General features: G+C 45.5%; 1 protein-coding gene across 1 annotated transcript in view; it reads right to left on the reverse strand.

Annotated features, from left to right (window-relative positions):
- Nucleotides 1-23,043, reverse strand: part of CDH4 (cadherin 4) — a 433,344-nt gene that overhangs the window by 5,596 nt on the left and 404,705 nt on the right. The window contains exons 9-15 of the mRNA XM_065849749.2: nt 21,088-21,273; nt 15,644-15,897; nt 12,227-12,369; nt 8,648-8,881; nt 7,367-7,600; nt 3,242-3,381; nt 1,125-1,289 (exon numbers count right to left, since the gene is read on the reverse strand). Coding sequence (XP_065705821.1) covers nt 1,125-1,289; nt 3,242-3,381; nt 7,367-7,600; nt 8,648-8,881; nt 12,227-12,369; nt 15,644-15,897; nt 21,088-21,273 — 1,356 coding nt within the window. The remainder of the gene's footprint in view (nt 1-1,124; nt 1,290-3,241; nt 3,382-7,366; nt 7,601-8,647; nt 8,882-12,226; nt 12,370-15,643; nt 15,898-21,087; nt 21,274-23,043) is intronic.

Genomic DNA, 23,043 nt, shown 5'->3' on the forward strand with positions numbered 1-23,043 from the left:
GGAAAAAGAAAAAAATCAGTCCTAGCAAAATTCTGCAATTAGGAGAGACATGGGGTGTGAAATCCTGGGCAGAGGGCTGGGAAGCATTGCTGCTGTGGGCAGCAGCGTAGGCAGGTCATGGAAATGGCCTCAGGATATGAAGAAAAAAATTGCTTTCTGCAGCCCAGTGTCAGGAAAAGCCTAGTGGAACAGACCTGTAATAAAGCAAAACGTTCTGCATTCACACCTTCAAAAACCCCAGTCTCAGCGTGGGGAGACAGGGCAGGTTTCATCGCTGCGAACAGCAGCTCCTCACGTGTGGATGTGTGTACACGTGTGTGAAGGATGGGCAGGGACAAAGGAAGAAGAAATGTTAATGATGGAAATGAGACAAAGCACAGCAGGAAATGGATGTAATAATAGAATTTAATGGCTATAACAGTTATTCTTCTTAGGAAATGGATGGCGTGTTTTGTCTTGGAGGAAATAATGTATTGATTGGTTTGTAACCACTCAATCACTCAAAACTAAAAATGAGATAAGAAGTACTAAATGGAAAGTTATTTGTACAAGCAGATAAAGCAGCTGTAATCCAACATAAAATAAAGCAAGCCTCTCTGATCTGAGTTGAATCTCTGTGTTCTGCAAACTCTTTGAGGTTTTAGACAAAGTAGAGCTTACTAGGAAGGCACAGACTGGTGAAGTAATTACAAGTCGAGGAGCCACAAACGGCACCTTTGGCTTTAGGCAACCCAGGCAGCTGCTGTGCCACCACGTCTGCACCAGGACAACGGTCGTTTGTCCCCATCCGATGGCTTTACTGACAGCAACTGCAATGTTCATAGTAATAAAAGGGAGAGTGAGATCAGATTATACTGCCCAGATGCTGAAAAGCATGGCGTCTGCGATATCCACAGAAATCCTGGCCTTTTTGTTTCCATTTTGGCTTTTTCCAGACTTGGTACTTTTATTAGGCCGAGTCCTACGTCCTTTGCTCACACCAACCCTTTCCCTGCCTCGCATCAGACTTTTTTTGTGAGTAATAGCACCCCTTGGTCCGTGCAGGCAGGGGAATGTTGCACAGCTGATGTTAGCTGGCTGCTCAGGCTTTTAAGATGTGACACACGACACTCTACAGAACATACCTCATTAATAAAGTCACCAATATCCCCGGGGTGTGGGATTACTGGTCTTATAGGATACTGCGGTTCAGCACCAATAGGTCTCTCATCCACCCTTCTGACTCCAGGTGTCTTGTTCAGCACGTGATCCATGGTCTCCGGCTGCTGGAGCTGACTTAAATCATAATCCTGGGACAAATGGAAAGACACAGACTGAAACCAAGAGCTTTTCATGCTGATCATCTACTCACCCAATGTACAAACAAGCTGAGAGGTCTAATCCTATTTCAGCTGAAATTCAATGGCAAATCTTATCCCTGGCTACGCAGCACCTCTATCTACCTAAATTACAGATGAACCTGACCTCTGAGTAGCTCATACAATTAACCTCCTAAGAGAGTATCTTAAAACAGAAGTTAAATCAAATATTTAAATACTTTCTGAATATTTTGCACAGTGTCTAAATCTTTGGGATAAAAAAATTTGCTTCGGTTTGGCTGTGCATAGGTATGTGCATAAGTTTTTGATGAAATACATAATATAATGTGAAGACACAGTGTTGGTAGACATATTATTGCAATTATATTTGTACAGAAATAAAAACATTAAAATGGGTATTGCATTTATGCATGTAGGCCTTTCAAAGTAATTATGTTCTTTCGGCTTGTAAAAAATCCCAACAGAATAGGTTTCTATCAAGGAATGAGAACCAGGTAATATTTCATTAAAAATGTATTCATGTAGGTAATGGTGTTTTGCTGCTCTTCCTTTGCTGTTATTTTTAACGAATCCTTTCTAAAATATTTAAGCCTACAGTGTAGTTGCCTGAAACCAGACACTTCAGCTGGTTGCAATGCTTACAACAGTACTTTGTTCTACCGCTAGAACTATTCTTGTGCTCAGACGGGGATGATTGAATCTCCAGGAGCAATATTTATAAATAACTTGTCAGCGACAAGAAAAAAGAAATGCTAATTGCAAGGACTTCTTTTCTGTTGAGTAAGAATTTCACAAGTTTTGGGTGAAGTCCCTATCTCAGCTCCCCCGCGGTGGCTCTTGCCAGGCTCACGCCTTTGGGTGCCACCAGGACCTCCCTGGCAGGAGATGCTGCTGTGGTTGTGTCTCCTCAAGCTCCAGTCCCAACGAGGGACCGCGGGACTCCCTGAACCCAACCACACACACAGCAGCCTCTGCAACAGCCCCACGAACCATGCTGTCCACTTCAGCAAGCAAGATAAAAGCCATTACACAGTGCAGAGTCACATAATTTGCATGAACATCATACTGGGGAGTGTCACGGGCTCTTTAGTTGTGTTAGGTAGGAATAGAAAACCGGCAACTTAAACGTAAGGGACAAATCTTTGCTATTTCAGCTGAGGAAACGCATCCATAGCAAAGGGACAGCACATCTCGGGAGTGCAGGCCAGGGATGTTTTCGTGTGACATCAGCATCGGTGTCTGGAAGAAGAAGACACCGCGGAAAAGCTGACGCATTCGGGCAGGCTGTGGCTGAGGGCTCTGTCACCAGCAAAGCTTTGCCATATACACTTTACCGTGAAACAGAAAATGCCCAAATGTATTTAGACACTTCTCAAAAACCACATGCAGAAATTAAAGGCACATTAGAAACAATTAAATAAATGCAGAGAAAGCCCCGAGAAGCTCGAGGCTCAAGCAAGGCAGGTGCCTGCAGCCACAGAGCTGGGGGAGGTTCATAGCTCCCAGCTGGTTCTAGCAAGATCTCTGATGGACAATGGTAAAATATGCAATTTTAATGACCAAAATAGCAGAAATATTGTTTGAACCTGCATGTCAGAAGGTTGGTTTATAGCTGGTTTATAGAAGGTTGGTTTATAGTCCCTCCCCAGGAAGCTGGCCAAGGGGGCAGCAAAAGCCACATAGCACCAGCCTCCCTGCACTGTCCTGTTTGCACAGGACAGTGTCCCAGGGACATGCTGGACCTAAGTTGGCTCCCACCGATGTCCACACCACGCTGGAAAAGCCAATAAAGCTGACTGGGCATAAACAAGGGCGAACACAACCCTTCACAAGTACTTCAGCGAAAATAATGTAGTTTCTGCCTTTTTGAGAGTATAGATCTCACTGCTGCTCCCTGGCCATGACCTGCTGGGTTTTCTCACCTGGTCTTCCTCTCCACCTCCTTCTTCGTCGTACTTCAGAATGTTGTCCCTGACGTCATCCTCGGGGTCGATCAGCAGCTGCTTGGTATGGCGCTCCTTCTCCCGGCGTTTCATCCACACCACGAACAGCAGAACCATGGCTGTAAGGGAGAAGAAGCGGGGTAAGCTGGGATCCCACATGGTGGTGGCAGGTCCTTACACCTCATCCGCCCTCCTCTCCTACAGAGAACCTCATCGGCTGCTGGGAAGAGGAGTAAAACTCTATCCTATTGCATGTTCTAATTTATAAGGGAGAGATCAGTGAGAGCTCTAGCTACTGTGACAGGCCTGCACTACAAACATTCTTTAAGATCCATCACGAATGCTGACTGAGCTGATGTGTATCAGAAGTCTAGCACACAATCAAAGGAAAAGCAAACAGAAAGTGTGAAAACTGACGCTTTCTGAAAATATTTGATCTAAATCCTGAAGTTTCAGGACTAGATTTCAATCTTCATTTTATTCAGGGGCATAAAATAAAGGTAGAGGAAAGTGAGCTGTAGAGGTGCTGAGAAGAGAACAGGTACCGATGACCAGCACCTTTGCACATGTGGATGTTCCACCAGTGTGACACCGTGATGCCCGTTCATGTCACAAGCCCTGGCCATTGTTTTGCTGTCTGCAGTATGTCCTTCGAGACTGGTTTGGGGAGGGTGGGTAATGCTGGGTCATGTAGTCCAATTTGGTCTTGCTTATACTCTTTTTTTAGTGAGGGAGGCTTTCCAGACTTCCATGATCACATTAGCCAGGACATTAGCATATGCATAGGGCCATCGACTTGCAAAGCAGATCTAAGATCATCTGAAACCCTTTCAGAGGGCAGGGCTGGCTTTGCAGAACGAGGGAAATCAAATCTGGGCACATACAGCCAACCTCCTCAGGCATCAGCATTTACATGCCAGGCCCTCGCTAACCTCTCTCAGGACAGTAACAGAACAGTTCTTGAAACATGAGAAATTGTTCCCATTTAAGGAACTTTACCCAAAGGGAACGCTGGCTCCCTGCTCCACAAGCTCCTTCTTTAAAGGGCCACCCGTGTCCCAGAGGCTGGGTGCTCCCTGGGACTTACTGCATGGAAGTCGCTCTGGGTACTTAAGCCTCTACTAACATAAGGCAATTTCTTGTCTTCTTCAAGAACCTGTTAATAAGTTTTCATTGTCATACTCAGTAGCTGCAAATAATGCCATCAAAGATGAAATTAAGCCTGAGCAGCTGATGCAGTTACACCTCCCCATGTCCACTTTCCCTCCATTCTCCACCCAAGCCACATGTGAAGCTGTGATGGTGGGGATCTGCAGAAGGGAGAGATGGATGGATAGTGGAGGTGGGAACGTGTGGCCCAAGCTCATTTCTCTTTGGTCAAACCCTGACCATACCAAGACAATGCAGCCAACACAACCGAATCTTGGCAGGCTGTAAGATCTCAAACCCTCTTTGTGTTTTTTTAGCTGTATAAGGAGAACAAGCAACTGCTGTTCCTCACCGTCTCATACTTTGCAGGGTTTTCTTTCCCTTTGTATCTTCATAGAGCCCTGGTGACATTTCACAAAAGATGGAGAAGAGGCCAGACCCTTGGGACACAGGCTGGTGGCCCAGTCTGCAGCCCCACTGTGTGAGGAGGTGGTCAGGAGGATCCCAATTTTTCCTCCCAGCACCAAAGTGTTTATACCCAACAAGAATCAGTGATGTGAGCAGAAGAGGACCGGACAGCTAATTACTGCCATTGTGTGCCAACTGGCTGCCATCCCTGTCTGCCAGCTCACAGAATTGTTTTCAGATAGTTCAGCATTTCTTTAATGCTTATCCTAGATCTATTCAAGAGGTAAAAGAGAAAAGGAAAGAAAATGTAACTCTTATCCGCAATATAAAACCACAGCTATTTAGCAAACCATTGAAGTCCTTTTCTCGTTGTTCCTTTTCAAGTCTCTCACAACAAGATACCTGCCTAGTCCACAAAGACAATATTATAATGGTTATCAGGTTTTATACTTTTCTCTTTTTTTTTAAATGCTGCTTTTTCATGCACTTGTGGAAGAAACAGTGCCATTAACGCCTTTACAGCTACCTTGGAAAAAAAAAAAGACCTTCAAAGTGTCAATAGCAGATATAGTGCACTCTCCTTCCTTTTATTCATTCTGCAGAATGGGAAGTGCTATTACTGCTGTTAGACCCATTTTCACTCTGCATGTAGTTTTCCTTGAAATCTATTGTCTTCACCCTTCACGATTTTTTATTGCATTGCTCTTCTACATGTGTTATTCGTGCAGCTAATACATCACGTATCAGGAAGAAGGAAAAAACCTCTGAGTGAAGATAAAGCCAGAAACTTCCTTCACCTGAGCAACCTCAGATCTGTCCCCCTGCTGCTTCTTCCTTTTTAAAGCCATCAGACTTTGACCTGCTGACTCTAAAATGGACAAGTAGCACAAAAAATCCTACATCTGCCTTTTTCCAGGCTATTGTGCAAAGGTCATGATATAAAATAGATAGAAAGGCAGCAAAACTCTGCAAGGATGTAACTGGAAAGCTGCTCATCGCAAATTACATTTTTCATCATCGATACAGTGCTTTGCAGCTCTTGAAGATAAAAGAAAAGTCAATTAGAATTACAATGAATGTAAAAATAAGCTTTTGTAATAAACCCCATAATTTAAAATGGGATAATGTATCTGAAAATGAAGAGAGGAATCTCTTAAATCAAATGTCCTTCAGCTGAAGCTAATTTCAGTCAATAGGGTTTTCAACTGTTTAAATCATATTTTAGCACTGGATTTACAGGAGGGTAGCAAAAAGAAGTCCTGTGTTTTATCACTTCTGTGGCTTCCAGGGCAAGATTTTGCCCCCCAGCAGCAGCACATCTGCACACCCCAGCACACCGACTGCAGTGGGATCAACACCACGTCTCCTTCTGCGTGTGCAACCGTGGGGCGTTCACAACAAATGCCCTTGCTGAAGGGAGCAGCCGGAAACATTTTGCTGCTGGGACCCCACACCCCACGAAGGACAGAAACCGTGGATGGCGGCTGCGCACGGGGATGCTTCCAGCAGCTCAGATGGGCTGGATGAGGAGCGGGGACACAAACACCCAGTTTTCTTGCTCGCTCTCCAGACCGATATGGAAAATCAATTATACAACCATATATTCTCATTGCTGGCCCAGGAGGGTGGATATTTGCCCAGAGATGACCCATTCTCTTAATGTACCATATCATATCTGCATTAGGTGACATTTGTAGCATACGTCGCTCTGTCTGCTCTCTGTTTAAACACATTGGGGGTAAATATTAAATGTGATTTAGCACCATAACTCCCATTAGCTTTAATGGGAGTCCCATGGTTTCATCCTGTGTTTCTTGATGAATATTTACCTCATTGTTCATTTCGGTGCTCGTTTTTATCTATTCCTACTGTGCCAACTCCTGCTTGAAGTTATAATGATATCATTTTTATTTTTAAGTGTGTGCACACATAGTTACTGGTAACGCTCATGAACGGCCAGGACTGACAGCGTAGCTGGGCAAAAGTGATGGCTCTTCCTCAGCAAAGGGATGGCCAGTCCTGCTCTGTGATGTACCCCAGTGCTCCTGACAAACTGCGGATCGTCCCCTAAAAACACTCACAATCCACCACAACTCTCCAGTCAGTGTCATTTTACAAGCAATGGGAATAATTACCATTCTTCTTTTCCTATAACAATGCACTGGCTCTGCCAGGGACTAGCCAGGCTCTCACGACCAGTGCAACTGGTACTGGGAACCAGTATATCCACAGCCAGACAGGGACCTGAGAGCTATGGGGAGTCTGCCATAGGATTTTGGACAAGACCTTCAACTTTTTCCTGCAAAATGTGGAGAATCATATTGCACTCACTACCTACAAGCCATTGTCAGGTGTAGTGATGTTTGTAAAGCTACTGGAAGTCTTAGAAAGAAAAAGTCCAATGCATGAACCACCCCCACAGCCCAAAGCTGCCCTTTGCACGGAGCTTGCACGGCTCTTGAAAAATACCACATATAGAAATGGGACAACAGGGAACAGGATGGGAAACACAGCGTCTCCTTGCAGAGTCACCTCCATCATACTTACTTAGCAAAATAATGATGCAGATCAGGATGGCGATGATGGCGCCAGTGCCCAGCCCCGCGGCGGCCACCGCCCCGATGGTGGTGCAGTCCCCGTTCTCGTCACACGGACACACCTTCACCTTGATGACAGATGTGTTGTACAAGGGGGGGTTTCCCGAGTCCGTCACGATGATTGGCACGTCGTACACACCGGCTTCCAGGTACATGATTCGTAAACTGAGCTGGGCATAATCGCCTAGAGAGACCAAGACACAGAGGTGACGGACAGCCTGGTAGAGCCTTGCAGCCCCACTTGTCTGGGTCAGGCTCCTCTGGCAGAGCCGTCTGCCGAGTCCTGAAGGAAAGGTTGTCAACAACACACCTGGGCAGGACAGCTTCAGACTTCTGCTCTAACAATTTGGTCAACAACCAGCCTGTGTTTTGCAAATTACTCTGTGTTTTCAATGCTGCACTAACCTACCCTGATGCCGTTTGCAACTCCAGCTGTGTGCGTTTAAAACGGCATGAAATGCAAATATTAAAGTTTGGATGATGCTCCGTGGGTCTGTGCAGCCTCCCTGCTTGCCCTCCCAAATTTGCTTTTTTGGGAAACCCTTCACCCATCGGTGACATGCTCAGCCAGGTAATCCTTCTTGTGTTCCCTCCCATGGTGGTACAAGAGCCCCAAGGGCAGAAGCCGTTGCCCCTGGCCAAGGGTACCAGAGCTCAGCGAGGGGGACCAGCTTTGAAGCCAAAACCAGCCCTCAGGCCCCATGGTATTTTCCAGCCTCTGCTGAAACTACCAGTAAGAGGAGCAGTTAGGGCCATTTGTGGCTGCATGCTGCAATATAAAAATCCTTCATATACTGGTAATCTTCACACTTACCTAGCCCTCCTGGTTCCATGGTAAATTAAAAGGCTGCCTTTATGCAATTATGGTCAGAGAAATGAACATTGATCCTGATTGTGGCTTATGACAATTACACTGGAACATAAGGAAGACTGATAATAGCTTTTTTCCCCTTGGCCATTATGGATGATTTATACTCTGTTCACTACTGATAACTGTTCATAATTATGAACTGCATTAAAAAAAGCCAAGTGCCAAGGCTCTTAGAGTTATGCTGCAGGTCTGATACAAATCATTTCTGATTAACTATCTTGTCTATAATGTCAGCCATAATGTGCTTTAAAAAATGAAAATCAGATAAAAAAGTGGGAAAGTTTGGAAGTTTGAAACCGCACGTGGCCTCATTAGCGAATCAAGAGTCCAAATGTCCTCAGGATTGCCTGCCCCATTTACCATTCAGCCGCGTTATGGTCCAGTTCTTCCTCACCGCAGATGGCACACTTGGCAGCTCGAAGACAAAGGGCCCAACGTTTGGATCGATGTCAGCATCCGCGGCAGTTATGTTGATGACATTCAGGTTGGGCTTTTCACAGATCTGTGCCTCCTTTGGCAGGAGCTCAGGAGCGTTATCGTTGATGTCGATTAGGTAGATCTGCAGCGTGCCAGTGCCGCTGGCGGGGGGGATACCTGAACGGGAGAGGCAGAGCCGAACACGGACCCATGACCATCACTCCAGAAGCAGAGGGAACAACAACACTGTGGACCAGCCCCTTCTCTGCCTTCTAATTTCAATAAACCAGGATATTCACCCTCCTCCTTGGACCTTATTAGGGACACACTGCACTTTCATGGTCCCTGGCTTTAAGAGGGATTATTAAAACTTCCCCAAGCCTCCTGATGTTGCTGTTTTTCACTCCTGCAGGACACGGAGGTTGAGTTCTGCAGATTCGTAGCCTACAGCAATGTCCTTAGTCAAACTCTAAAAATACAAGGAGGTGATGCCAAGCTGCTGGTGCAAATTTTGGTAATGGCTGTTTTGAAGAGGAAAAACCATTAGAAAGACAGCTGACAAGAGGAAAAAGAGGGCCTGGAGGGTGAAAAAAAAGTACCTAATCTGTTGGTCAGCATTTACAGTAGCACTTGCTAGCCAATTTTTAGATTTGCAGAGTATTAAACTGCTTCAAAGAAAGACCAGCTCTCCAGCCCATCCCACAGTCAGCCCCAGCTTCAGTGGTGGAAGGTCCTTGCTCAAAGCCTACGGTATGAGCCAATCATCACCAAACACGGTGGGCGATGCTACTCACCCATGGCAACAGCAACATGTCCCAATATACTGTTCTTGATCCTTTTTACAATTGTCCCAACCGCAGGGATGCTGCAGCATGGCAGTCGTGTTCCTCCAGCCCTTTATTGATGAAGAGCCACATTTATGTGACTAAGGACCACTTATACAAAGTAATACCTGCCCTGGCAAGAAAGACCAGCCTTCCTAGAAATGGTGCAGTATTTTTAATTTCTCTCCCCACACATACATCTGGCGGCTCCGTGCTGACCTGCCCGCCGCCTCCTTTCTCAGGCAGCCTTGATTCAGCAATTCTTTTTTAGTTTCGTGTTTTCTGTCCTCCCAGTGCTGGATATAAAGCTACAACAAACCACTTCCCCACTAGGCTCTCAAACATTTATTCTGCTTCCACAGGCTTTCCTTCCTACATTCCTTTCTCATTTCTACTCATTTTTTCAAGGGAGCCTTGAAAATTCTGAAGGAGCCATGAAAATCCTTCTTTCATGGTTCCTACATGAGCTCTTCAATCACTGATCTCATCCTTTCATCTAGTAAGCGGGGGGCAGGTTTCCCTCTAAAACAATGTCTTTGATCAGCCTTGAAAGCTTCTGGAGAGACAGAGAGCCCATCAGAAGATACTGGGGCTGAACATGAGAACTGACTTTCGGGACCCAAGCAAAGTGATTTCACTGTTTCCACGTTACCCAGAATATTTTCTGGGATGAACACAAGGCCCACACTCTAACCTCTGAGATAGACTGAACGCAAACTACCAGTCCTGAGAGGCACCACCAGGATAAAAATATGCTGGTTTTTAGGATTCCCTCTTTTCCCCCTTACGTTGCAGCCAAGACTTTTCTTACAGTGAATATCTCTGCACTGTAGCCCAAAAATAGAAAGAGAGAATGTCCAAGGAGTATTTGGCTAAACCACTTCTTTATAATATACTGAGAACAGCTGAAAGAACTTCAAGGAAACAAGATGTTGCTGCTTCTTCAAGAAAGAAAAGTTCCCATCAAAGCTGCTGGCCCAAAGCCTTTCTTTGATAAATATGTGACACCGGACAACCTGGAACTTGGGAGAAATGTGAAAAGTCTGTTAGCCTAGATGAAACTTTAGCTGTTATCCTAAGCACTCTAGACAGAATTTTAAATAAGACATTGCTTTATGTGCATTTTAATGGCTGTAACATACCAGTCACAGATTAATTTTTCAGAATAAAGAGATTTATCTAAGTCTTCACTTTGTGAGCTGCTGAATGATGGATGTGGAGATGCTGATGTACTGCAGCATCAGCAATGAAGTCGAGGAAAGGGGTTAACTCCAAATCACACTGTACTAAGTGCCCGGGATTTGCAAGGTCAGATGGTGAGGATTAGTTCGATGGGTTCAAGCTCTACCACTACTTTTATGAATAGCCTCGGCCAGCTCATTTGACCTGTTTTGCCCTGCAGCTCTTGCAGACGAATGCTGCCAGACCCCTTTGAGACTATTTTGGATTTCACTGCCCTGGATGCCTTCACATACGGGAAGCTTAGGATGGGGCTGTGGGATCACATGAGTCCTATAGGGGAAAAATTTGCTTCCTGGCCCTGTTACTCAGCATTGAAACTTTTCCATGGGTTTGCCTTGCCCTTGTGACATGGGGTGCAAAGACTGAAGCCTGAAACTCCAAAGAAAACAAGTTTTCATCAGCCCTGTGAGCACCGTCACATCTGCTCATAACGGACATGGCACTGTTCAGTCCAAGGGATTACAAGGGACAAAGTAAAACTGTCCTGAAAGCACCTACAGAGTGTGAGCAACGTACCTGGGCGGTCACAGCCAAGCCTAGACTGAGTTGTGTGGCTGAAGCATGGCTCTGGTTTGATGTGAGTGCCCTGCAGGGTGGCAGATGGGGAGGAAGGCCCTCTCCTTGCCCAGGGAAGCTACTGAGGCCTCCACAGAGCCTCTTCCAACCAGAGGAACTGATGAACGAAATAACAGCATGGCCACCTTTAGGTATGGTTAGCAAAAAAGTCATCAACTCCTCCTAATTAGAATTAGGGAGATAAATCCAGGGCAGTAGTGATGGACCGACTGGCTTCGAGTAACACCAGTGTGCAGGTTCACGGAGCGATTTTGACCAAAAGCGCTGTGCGATCTTTAACAAGGACAGAAGAGGAAGTCTGAACAGGACTCCTCTATGAGAAGGTCCGTACTGGCCTCAGCAACTTTGATAATCCAGAGGCTGTGGCAATGGTTGCACATTTCACAAACGGTAGCAGACAGAGAGAGACTCACTCCGATGACAGACAAACAGACACGCACCTCTCACGGAAGCCACAGCAGTCCAATGGATTGCCTTATTTCTAATACCCTCCTGCTATCCCCTACAATTATTTCTGGTGTCCTGACAGAAGGATTCCTGAACGCTCTGATCGGTGCCTTTGGGACGATTACCAGGATCGGTGTGTTCAGCAGCCCCTGGAGAGCACATCCCTTTGATATTTTTTAAGTTCAGGCTACACCGCTACACTGAACTCCCCAAATCGATTTTCCATTTGCCCTCCCTTTCCCTTAATAACACTCTCCGTATACTGCGCACATTTAATTTACTCCAGCAATTTCCCGTCCCACTTTCACATTTTTGACCATAAAAACCTGGGAAAAAGATAACTTATACTGACAACTCTGTCAGGGCATCATTTCTCTTAATGCATCACATTAGAGCCTTATTGAAGCATGAACAATGCGAAGCCTGGGCTCACCGTTGTCAGCCGCCAAGAATGTGGCCTCGTAGACATTATTCTTAATGTAGTCTGACTCTCGATCAAGGACAGCAGCAGTAGTGATCTGACCATTTGTGGCATTAATGTTCAGCCAGTTTGCAGGATCTGACAGCTTAGAGTATCTACAGAGAAAGGAAATAAATACATGGCAGTCTTTTCACTGACATATCCTTAATTTCGCTTGAAATAAGGTTTTTCTGGACTCCTGACCCATGATTTAAAGGACCTTTGGATAACTGGTTTTGTTGACAAACAAAACGCTAATTGAGTATCGGGTTTCTGACCTCTACAATTACTCAATTTTTCTATTGCTTTCTTTTTAAAGGTTGTTCTTTCCTCTAAGTGCCACTTACACGCCAGCTTCCTGCTGCTGGGAGTGGACACAGCCTGAGGTCTCTGCAGCCCAGGAGAAACGGGGTCTGTGATATCACCGCATTCCTATGCATGAATTAGAGGGCGGATTCCTGCTCTCTACTTCTCTTAATGTTGCCCTTCCTAAAACAACTCTTCCCTTAAAGCCAGGGATAGTCCAGTTTTCACCAATAAACAACACTTTGGGAAAAACCACACTGGAAGAATGGCAGTTTTCAGGCCAGTCTTTTGTATTAGAGTTGTATCTTGAGCAGGAATCGCCCTGGGGATCCGACGCTGGGTCCAGCCCTGGACAGACCCAATGGCAGACTTGCTTCCCAACCACTCAGTCAAGTTCATGTTCAAGTCTGTTCGTGTCCTACCCGGTCAGCTATCAACACCATTTTTTTGGGCAAATGTTTTCCGTGTTCTCCAGATCAACATGTTCTCTTTACCTTTCTCACTCATTTTCTTGGTTTTAAGTTATTTGTTGCTTTTGATTTCTGCTTCTCAGTTTTGTACCCTTTGAGTTGAGATGGATCATTATTACCTAAAATGGAAGCTAATGAATGGCCAAACAATAAATTATTGAAATAAGCAACCAAAAGCTGAGCTTATTTAATGAGTGACTCAGACCTGTAGATAGTTTTATATAATTTTTTTTTTGTAGCTAGATAGGCAGGCAGGAGAACTTCTGGCTTCTGGTGAATATCCCTTTGCAGAAATGGGCTGTTTGAAGCTGAAGCTCAAAGTGAAAGTTGAGCTGTGTCAATCCATGTGAGTGGGAAAGCAACACACAGCTGCACAAGCCCCTGCCAAAGGAAAGAATTACATTTCATGGAGTTAGACTCTTTGGGATGTTTTCATTTCTTTTTAATATCACTGCTGAGAGTCTTCTGCCCTTTCTCTGCTAAATGGCCAGGGATCCAGTTTCAAAGCTGGCTTTGTGAATGTGTCTGTGGCTAATGAGGATAACCTGAGGTGTGACATTGGCCATGCCAAGCTGTGCTTTACTGGAGATGCTCCTGCTTCCTTATCTTCTATTTGTAAAAACTCTATTTCATCAAAGTCTATTTAAGAGAGAGACTGAGAACTGCATGCAAGGCTCTAGCAGCTGGATCATCTCTCTGCAAAGTGCTTACCATGGATCTGCAGGCTTAGCTTTTTGGGTATCTTTTTTCCTAACTCATCAATGCCAACTGCGAAGGAAAAAACAAAATATCCTTTCCACAGCTCACAAAGACAGGTCCCCATCAACGTCCCAGTGCTTCTTGCAAAGCCTTGGCCTGGGGCTGTCCTGATTAAAAGGAGGTAAGAGAGATCGTAATTGGGTTTGGAAACAAAGTGCTGGTGGATAAACAAAATGTGTGCCCTGGGAGCCCTAAGGAAAAACAACTTAAGTAACTGGCTGTTCATATCCACAGAAAGTCTTACAAGACCCTGTCCGTGCACAGGAACGGCTCAGCAGAGACGGTTCTTCACCTAGAAATGGCAGATGCTCGTTTGGATTACAGATCATCCACCTCCGGGTTAGACAGAGTATTCAATCAGAAATGAGCTGTGCTCTTCTGTGAAAACCAGCCTTGGCACAGACGTCAGGGAAATAAAGACCCTTCAAAGGGCAATATTTCAAAAAGGATATAAGAAAAACTGGCTTGTTAGTTAGGACGGTCTCTCTCCTCCAAAGTCACAATACCTGTCTAAAGACAACAAGATGAGGCAGTGAATAAACTATCATTTTCTAGACCAGACAGCTCTGTGCCAGGTGAAATATTTCCAACTCCTCCTGACGTGAAATGTCACACCTGATGTAAGTTTAAGTGGCCTTGGCTGCGGTCACATTGTATACTGAGGTTTTGCAAAAAAAACTGTGGTTCTTACAAACTGGGAGTTAAAAAGAAACAAACTTCCCTGGGTTTAGAAGTATCCAAGAGCAGGATATCCATTTCCAGCTGCATAGGTGGAGGCTGAAAAACTTGTGAAAGGTGTCACAAGGACTCTCATTTTCACATGCAATTTTCTGCCAACGTATTTCCTGGTGGGAAGGTGTGCGAGCCAGGGTCCTGGACCGTGGATTCAGCCCCCAGTCTGCCCAGCGGGGGCAGAATACAGTGAGGAAAACCCTCCTGGTCACACCTCAGACTAAACTTGATTTTGAACTGCTCAGAGCAAACACCTGACTTATAGAAGGGTAAAATTTTGCCAGATGAATTGCATTCACAGGGAAAGCGGCTAGCGAGGAGGTCATGTTTGGCAGTTGGTCTGAAGGGAAAGGGAAGGTCAGAACAAATCTCACTGCAGAGCAGGGAAGGGCTGCGGGGTGCTTTATACAGACCAGATAGGTGCTCTATACAGACAGATAAAGTGGGAACGGCTGTTTGACTGCCCGGGCAATATTTAATAATATTTAATTATATGCCATCTCAAAAGCCTGTTCGGCAGCTGTTTGTTACAAGCGAGCTTTGCTCGGAACAGGCCGACAGTTCTTCTTGCCAGGCTGAACCTAAATCCAATACAAGACACGATTAAAATCCCAGTAATTGCCTTTGGAAATCTAGCCTTTTCTGTGCCTCGGTTTCCCTGGTAAAACAGAAAAAACAAAGGTGCCTTTGCTAAACCGCTGTATTTATAAAGTGCATGAACAACACAGGTGAAAACATCTCTTGACAAGGCAAAGACAAAACACTGAGTACAATGCAGCCCTGACCTCTCTTTTGTAATGACACAGGGACCCCTTGCTATCGACTGCTGGCACCTCCAGCTGCAAACTGTCCCTCTGCAAGCCCGGAAAGCGGGAGCCAAGTCTGTCTGTCCCCCCAGAGCAGTCACTCAGTCTGGCTTACCTGCAGCGGGGAGGATGGTGAGTTTGAGAGCCTGCAGGATAATCTGCAAACACTCAACTGAAGGTGCCAGTCCCTCGCAAGCATTTTACTCGTATCTCATCAGTTGGTTTATGAACTGGCTTTCAGCTGCTCTGCTCCCCCAATTTCTGCAGCTGAAATCCCCTGTCCGTACCCGAGCCCGCTCGGCTGCCTGGTCTCCCACCTTACTGCCTGCTGCATGAAGCGATCAGGATCCACCGCTGAAAATGTGGTCAGGACCGTCCCCGTCGGCACCCCTTCCTCCAGCCTGATTAATTTGTGGTTCGTTGGGAAATACGGTGCTTCGTTGACATCTGTGACTGAAATGGTGACTCCTGCTGTTGACTGGAAGGACATTTGGATGCCACTGGCCAAGGGAGCTTGGTTTGATACCATCACTGTCAGCATGAAAGCTCTGTTCATCTCGTAATCGACCGCCTAAAACAAACAAACAAGCAAGTACAGAGCCAAGCAGAGAATAAATTCTACGTTCTGGCTGAAAGCTGCAAGATTTAGGAGGCAGATGATATCAAAGTCATTGCCTCATGCCGCCTCCCCCTGAGCTCAGTTCTTTTGAAGGTGTAAATCCAGACCAGCTTCAATCCAGTGCAGGATTTGGCCTCTCAGTATTTAGAGGGTCAAATAGTTTAAAAAGGCCCACAAAGTAAAAATTGCAAACGGCAGAGTGGAATTGCCCTGTGTTTTGTTTTTGCTAAGTGGTTTACAAAAAAAGAAGCTGCCTGTGTTAGCTGAGCACTGAATGAACAAATCCACCAAGGGCTGCTCTAATGCAACAGGCGGAGCCTGTTAGGAAGGACCGGACAGTTACTTAACAGTGTTAATAGCATTTAAAGCTGCTGACTAAGTCGCTAGGGCAGTCTGTGTGGACTCATCAGCCTGAAGTGCTCTTCATTTTTCCTCTTAAGTGAATTTATAAGCAAAGGCGAAGCTGCAAGGAACAACGCCTGGTCCTGCTCGTTGTTCCAGTGGGACATCTTGTCCTCTCCAAGATGCCCCATGATCTCCTGAGGTTGCCCACACGCTCCCATGGATGCATTACACTGTTGGGGGCCATAGATCTCTTTTCAGCAGACACAAAGAGACGACGCGTCTTAGGAGCTAGAAGGAGCAAAAAGCCTTTGCTGGCACAACTGACTGAACTGCAGTATAATAATAATTTCTAAACCATCCCACTAATTATTATGAGGGAAGTCGCTAATCATCTGCCAGAGAGGCTTGAGTTATGCAGGATCACACCTCTGCCTGTTAAAAAACGCTTTGCCGTAATTTATAAATTTAGAAGCGTAACCATTCTCCCTAATACCTTCTCAGCGCTGAGTCTGCAAAGCGTTCGCTCAAGGTGTAAAATGCCACAGTTACATTGACTTCGATAGAGCTGCACTGATTTACATCAGCAAGATCTGGCTTCCACGTTCTGCTTAAAACCCAGTATTGTCAGGAGAGAAATCAAATCACAGGAGGCTACATGAGAGAAACAAATTTCAGGGGCAAAAGGTAAAACAGTGGAATCTCTATTCGATTGAAGTGCAAATGTTCTTATTGCTAAACGGTTTCCTGACAGGCAGGGCCAACATTTAATAAATAGAAGGAAGCATAAAGATTCCCAGTACACCCATCAGCACTGACTCACGGACTTGTACCGCATTCAGAAAAGATGCCTGGTAAAAGTTCCCATTTGAACACTATTCAAGGCCTTGAAACAATTTGACTAATGCATTTCCTCAATTTTTTTTTTCACACTCTTCTAATTTATATTCCTCCAGTCTTTTTTTTTTTTCCTTTAATTTTTCTGACCTGTTTGCTAACCTTGCCCACAGCCAGTCTGCACCTCCCTGCCGCAGGGGCTTGGATGGAGCTGGGGGGCTGAGCTGGGCAGCTCCAGGGTTCCCTGCCCGATGATGCACAGGACACACTGACCACACACGTGTCTGCTGGGATGTGGCCTGATGCAAGGGAGGGTTTTCCCCCCCCCAAAAAAATCCCATAGAGCTGTTCACCCAGCTTCTTTCCCTCCCTTCTGCGAGCGACAAAACCGGGGCTGCAGGGAGCGTGGTTGGACTGGGATCACCCAGTAACGCCCATCGCACAGACTGTCCCAGAGGCATCTGTGCCACGTGCTGGCACGTGGTGACACAGCGGCCACTGCGCTCCAGTCTGCACGAGAGAGCCCATCTGCCTCCTGCCCTCTGTGCTCATCTGAGTTCCATTTCACGTGTTCTGCTGAAAAAAATCAAGAGCCTCTCTCTTCATGGCAGTGTTTGTGCTGTTGTCCCTGGTGGGACATGAGCCCCTTGCAGCCAGACACTTTCCAGCCCTCAGCAGAACTTCTTTCACATCGTAATAAGCAATTTCTACCAGGACAGTTCATACTTCTTTCTGCTCCTTAAAACCGCCTCCCTCTGAGGATAATGGTGCACAGAGCACACCGTGTTCTTCACCCTGCTCTAACCCCTTCCATCTCCACACATCTCACCAAAAATGGTGCATATTGATCAGGCCAACAGCAGGAGCAAAAGCACATTCGGGACAAGAAGGTGCTGGACTGTCACCTACTTTTTAATTTAATGTCCAAGAACCACATGAAATGAAATTAAAAAGTAGCACCTTCGCAGAGACACCTTGCTGGATGTTCAGTGTCTGATCTGGCACAAATGGCCCTGCCGCGTGCCATCCTTTTCTCAAAGTACTTCTAACTGAAGTGAACAAATTTGTCCTATGTTATCATTGAGGCAAATAATAACTGAAGCTTCGGAAGCGTCTCCATTATAAATTCACAGCTCTGATCCATGCAGAGTTTATAATAACATTTTTCTTAGCTGGCTGCCACAGGGCAGCCACTGCTGCTCTTGGAGATTGTCTCCAGACTCCGTGGTGTCTCATCTGAGTGGGAAGTTTCTCTCTCCCCTTGATCAAGGATTTCTTTGAAGATTAGGGTCTTGCAGAGTTATGGAAATAGTTTGGAAAGGCATGAACAGAAAAAGGAAATGTTAAATTTTTGGTGATTACACTGGAACCGCAGATTGGGTTTTGCTGAGAGCGGTTGCAAAATAGCTCCCACGAGCATTATCTGAGCTCCAAAGGGCTTCTTGATTTGGAAGCATTTCTGGCCCCCAAACTGCTGGTGAAGGGATGGGATTCTTCACAGAATGTCCTGCCCTGCACCGTTTCTGTGACTGATGTAGCCCAGACACAAACGCCTCTGCTTGCAGCACTGGGAAGTTACGTGTAAGTGGCTTCAAAGAGCCACATGAAAATCCAGCCATGTAGGATCTGTAAATAAAGGTTCATTAATTGGCTTAATTTTTTACCTGTGTTTTCAATCTACAGCAGGGATCAAACCAGCAAGAGACTGCTCCAACACCACAAAGAACCAGATCTGACCGGCCACCCAGTTTGACGTGCAGACATTCCCCCAACCTTTAAGCATATTCACTTATTAACAGAGAACAAAATATTTCAAAGAAGGTGGTGAAATCCTAAGAGTCTTCCCTTCTTCACCATGAAAATTTAATCACAAGCAATTTCACTCATTCTCCTTGCTGAAAATACACCAAAAAGCCTCCCGGCTCGATAAGGGTAAGAAACTCCGGGTGCCCAGGAGGATCAGGTGAGGTTATATTGTGAAGACATTCAATACAATTTCAGGCTTTGAGCTCAGCTTGGCAAGACAGGATTTTCATGTGGGTCTTTGCATTGTGATCACTGTGGGTTACACAGCAGTAGAAAGTCAACACCAGCATCAACAGCGTCTTGACAAATCTTCCCTGCTTTTTGCCTGCAAGTTCTGAATCAGGGATGGTTCATTATGCTGAAGTCCTGCTGTACCAGTGATGATCATATAAATCCCCTGGTGTTCACTTTGATGTGTCTTTAAACTACAGTTGTGACACTTTATTAGATTAAAAATAAGGGGTCCTCCCCTGCTCTCAGTGAAAATGTTGACGTTCCGATTTCAGACTGGTTGCTGATGTCAATGGCAGTTAAACTGGTGCATTTTACTTTGTTGCATGTTTTCTGTTAAAGTAGAAAATATATATATGGATACACGTATACTTACTTACATATATGCATCCATATACACATCTAGAACTACCGCTAAGCTTTAAGAGGTTTTGTAACGTTGCACCAGATAAGGTTGTCAGCTGTCATTACAGAGCAATAAATAAAAGGACCCTGCTGAAATACCATCTAGCAGGTAAGATGATGTCTCTCTTGGAGTTTCAGCAAAGTGGCATCTGCAGACACAGACGCACAGCCCAAGGGTCAGAGAACAGGACAAGCTCACAAGCTCACACGTTCCTACCAGCGTAACCTCTCTGGCATTTCACCGATGTCATTTCTGCTCATACACAAACCACATGTATTAAGAACGACTGCAGTGATTAGCTACAAGGGAGCGGAGCTCCTTTTTTCAACACAGAGCTATTCTTAAATCACACTGCTCTTTAAACATCAGTGTTTCATCCTAAGTTGTCGATTAAAACTTTCGTTAGAGATGGCCAGACTTATCAAAAGATGCAGGCTTTGTCCATCACAGTGTGTATTACCCATTTCAGGTGCATTTCATGGTGCGTGTCGTGCCATCTCCTACAGATCACAGCAGCCTGTTTGCGATGCCTTTGTTTTTTGGCAGTCAGAGGGAGCATCCACAGGCATCTTATCTGGGAAGGGATTCAGCGAATGCTGAACAGACCCGGTTATGTTCTGACCGTGTGCCATGACTGCAGAAGCATTCGCTGCCTGGTCTGCTGGCCTCAGGAGCTGAATGGGAAGCGAACGCTCAAACGAAAATAAAGTCATGTTCTTCGAAGGCAAGGAGAGAAACAGAATTTGACACTTGCTGCAGATACCTTGAGTGTTACAGCTCTCCCAACACTGAAGGCAATGCATGGAGAAAAAAGAGATGGTGGATATTTACAGTCTTGTTTCTCAGAGGTTTTGGACAAGATCCTCTGCTGATCTAACCCGGGGAGTGGCTCTCACTGGAGTGGAGCTGTTCTGAGCTGAGGATCTGGCCCATTCTGTGTGATGTTCGCTTGATATTAGGAAAAAGAAAATTTCTCCACCTTTCTTCTGCCTAGCAACTCAATCAGAGGAAAATCTCTCCTTTCCTTCTGTTACCAGGAAATTCAGTTCTCTTGAAACCTCTCCTGCATTCCCTGCTTTCACAGAGGATCACTTGACTGATCCCCTGCCGTGTGACGCTAACCCTGATTCACAGCTATCGGGGTGTTTTCTGGCTCAAGAAGGAGAAGGTGCAGCCTCTGCCCCAACCCAGGCCAGCTCAGCCCATACGCCGTTCCCTCTTACAGCGCTCGAAAAGCTCAGGAGGAGCAGGACACAGACGTCGGGTTTAGATGCCTTCAGCATCCTAGAGTTTGTCAGAGCTCACGGTGGGCTGGGCTGAGCTGGGAAACCCAAAACCAGTGGCATAAGCTTGAGGTAAAAGTGTTGAGGACATCTGCACAGAGATGGGAAACAAAAGATTCAAGTACTCGCATTCCCAGGTAGAGAAGCGAAGAAATAACTGCGGACATCTGTCTGCTGGCAATCCCTCAGGTAGCTGAAAGGGTGACAAGTATGGATTTGCTTTGGCTCTCCCCTCACCTTCACGACGGTCACCATGCCCTCGTTGGTGACGGGGTCTGTCCGGATGGTGAAATGGCCGGAGGGGTCCCCGCTGATGATGCGGTAGATGGCATTCCAGTTGGGGGAGTGAGGCTGGTCCCGGTCCATCACCGTCAGGTTGGCCACCACAACCTCCACTCTGTTCTCAGGAACTTCTCCTGAATACTGCAAATAAAAGACAGGAGAGGTCATAGAATCATTTTGGTTGGAAGAGACGCTTAAGATGGAGTCCACCTCACGGTGGGAGATTTCTGTTGTTCCTCACAGCCGCCTTCCCTCCCCAGCACACCGACCAGGAAATCAGTCCCATGGAGAGGACCATGTGGTTGTATCTTTTGAGTGACACAGCTTCTGGTTTTCCTATTTTTTCTTTTGAGTATTTTTCCAAACCTTTCAAAGCTGAGTCTACCTCTCAGCCCAAAGGAGAACAAACCTGCTACCACCCAGCCACTGCCCAAGTTTCAGAAATGCTCAAAGTAAATTAACAAAACCCATTCCTGATATTCTTGCTCTGTTACAGCAATCAGAGAGTTAATTGTCAACAGCAGGCAGACTAAAATGTGCATTTTTTAGGATGACTATGTCCCTTTAACCTGAGGTATTTTGCCTCACTCAGATTTCAATGATGGCATTTTATTGCTTCTTCAGTGATTTTACTTCATTTTTCTTTCTTTCTTGCCTTTGATTTGATTTTGTCTCATTATTTAGAGTGTTTCTTGTGATTTTGCCACAGCCTTTCCTGGTGCCTAATTCTCTCATTTAGCACTGATTTTCATGGAGCGTGTCCAGTTCAGGCATATCCTGATGTATCAGCCGCATTCTTTTCTGCTTTCCAGCCCTTGATTTATCAGACGGCTGATCAGGGATCCTGGCCTGTGAATATTTCCACTGTTTGGGGCTCAGAGGCTGCCAGTAAGACATATTCCCAAATTTTCAACTGTCCTCATCTCCCAGCATTGCCTATTAGCAGCACTTGCAAATCAACACTCTGATTGACATATGGCAAATTAAGCACCAGGGAAATGATGGGAGTGGCTGGCTCTGAGTCTGCAACCCAAATCCTGGCCCCAAACTGCACTTCTGAAAATCTGGCCTTCGGTGTGCACAAATGTCAGGTTATGCAAATGATAATAAATCATTCCTTTGCTAGCACAAGGGTCCCTTCCCACTCCTAACCCACACCCATCCATTGGAGCCTTTCGGTTACGTGTGCTTATATTTAGTATATATTATTCCACCACTGACAGCAAAAATATTAAATGTGCCTTATGCTAATGTAAATCTAAATTTGCCCTGAAGTGGTATCCTGAATGGCATTTTGTCCTCTTTTCTGTTACGCACCTGTCCTAAACAAGTTTTCATTAGTGAATGCAGATGGCATCTCTTTCCAGCCATGCTGAGCAGTGGGGAAGAACAGTGGGAAGCTGCAGGATAATTCTAGTTCTAGTATACACTACTGATCTTCTTTTCTCTTTATTTCCCATGATTTCACTTGTTCTTTACCCATTCTCTTGCCCAATTTGGAATCTCTACAGCACACAGCTTAAGCAGGGGAGATATCACACTGAAATGTATTAAAGCCTCTTGAAAAATCCATTAGATTATGTCATATGTACATTCCTATTACCAAACTTGTCTGAAACCTGCTCCAAAGAACCGAAGGAGATTAGTTAAGCAGGATCGTCTCTTACTAAATCCACACTAGTTATTGCCCATTACATTAACTTAATGTTGTATGGCGTGCTGGCAATGACAAGCTGATGAGTCCCCAGTCTCTTCTAGCAGGTGTCTGTAGTGCTGACATCAAGGTGTCGTATTGTAATTTCAAAGGAGATAAACACTTTGTGCAACCACCTCAAATCTTTGACCCAGGACTACCATTTTTTGTCCGTTACCATTGGGTTTGTGCTTTTCAGAATCAAACAGAATCAACTC

The sequence above is a fragment of the Patagioenas fasciata genome, chromosome 16 (genome assembly GCF_037038585.1).
Source record: "Patagioenas fasciata isolate bPatFas1 chromosome 16, bPatFas1.hap1, whole genome shotgun sequence".
Taxonomy (NCBI): Eukaryota; Metazoa; Chordata; class Aves; order Columbiformes; family Columbidae; genus Patagioenas; species Patagioenas fasciata.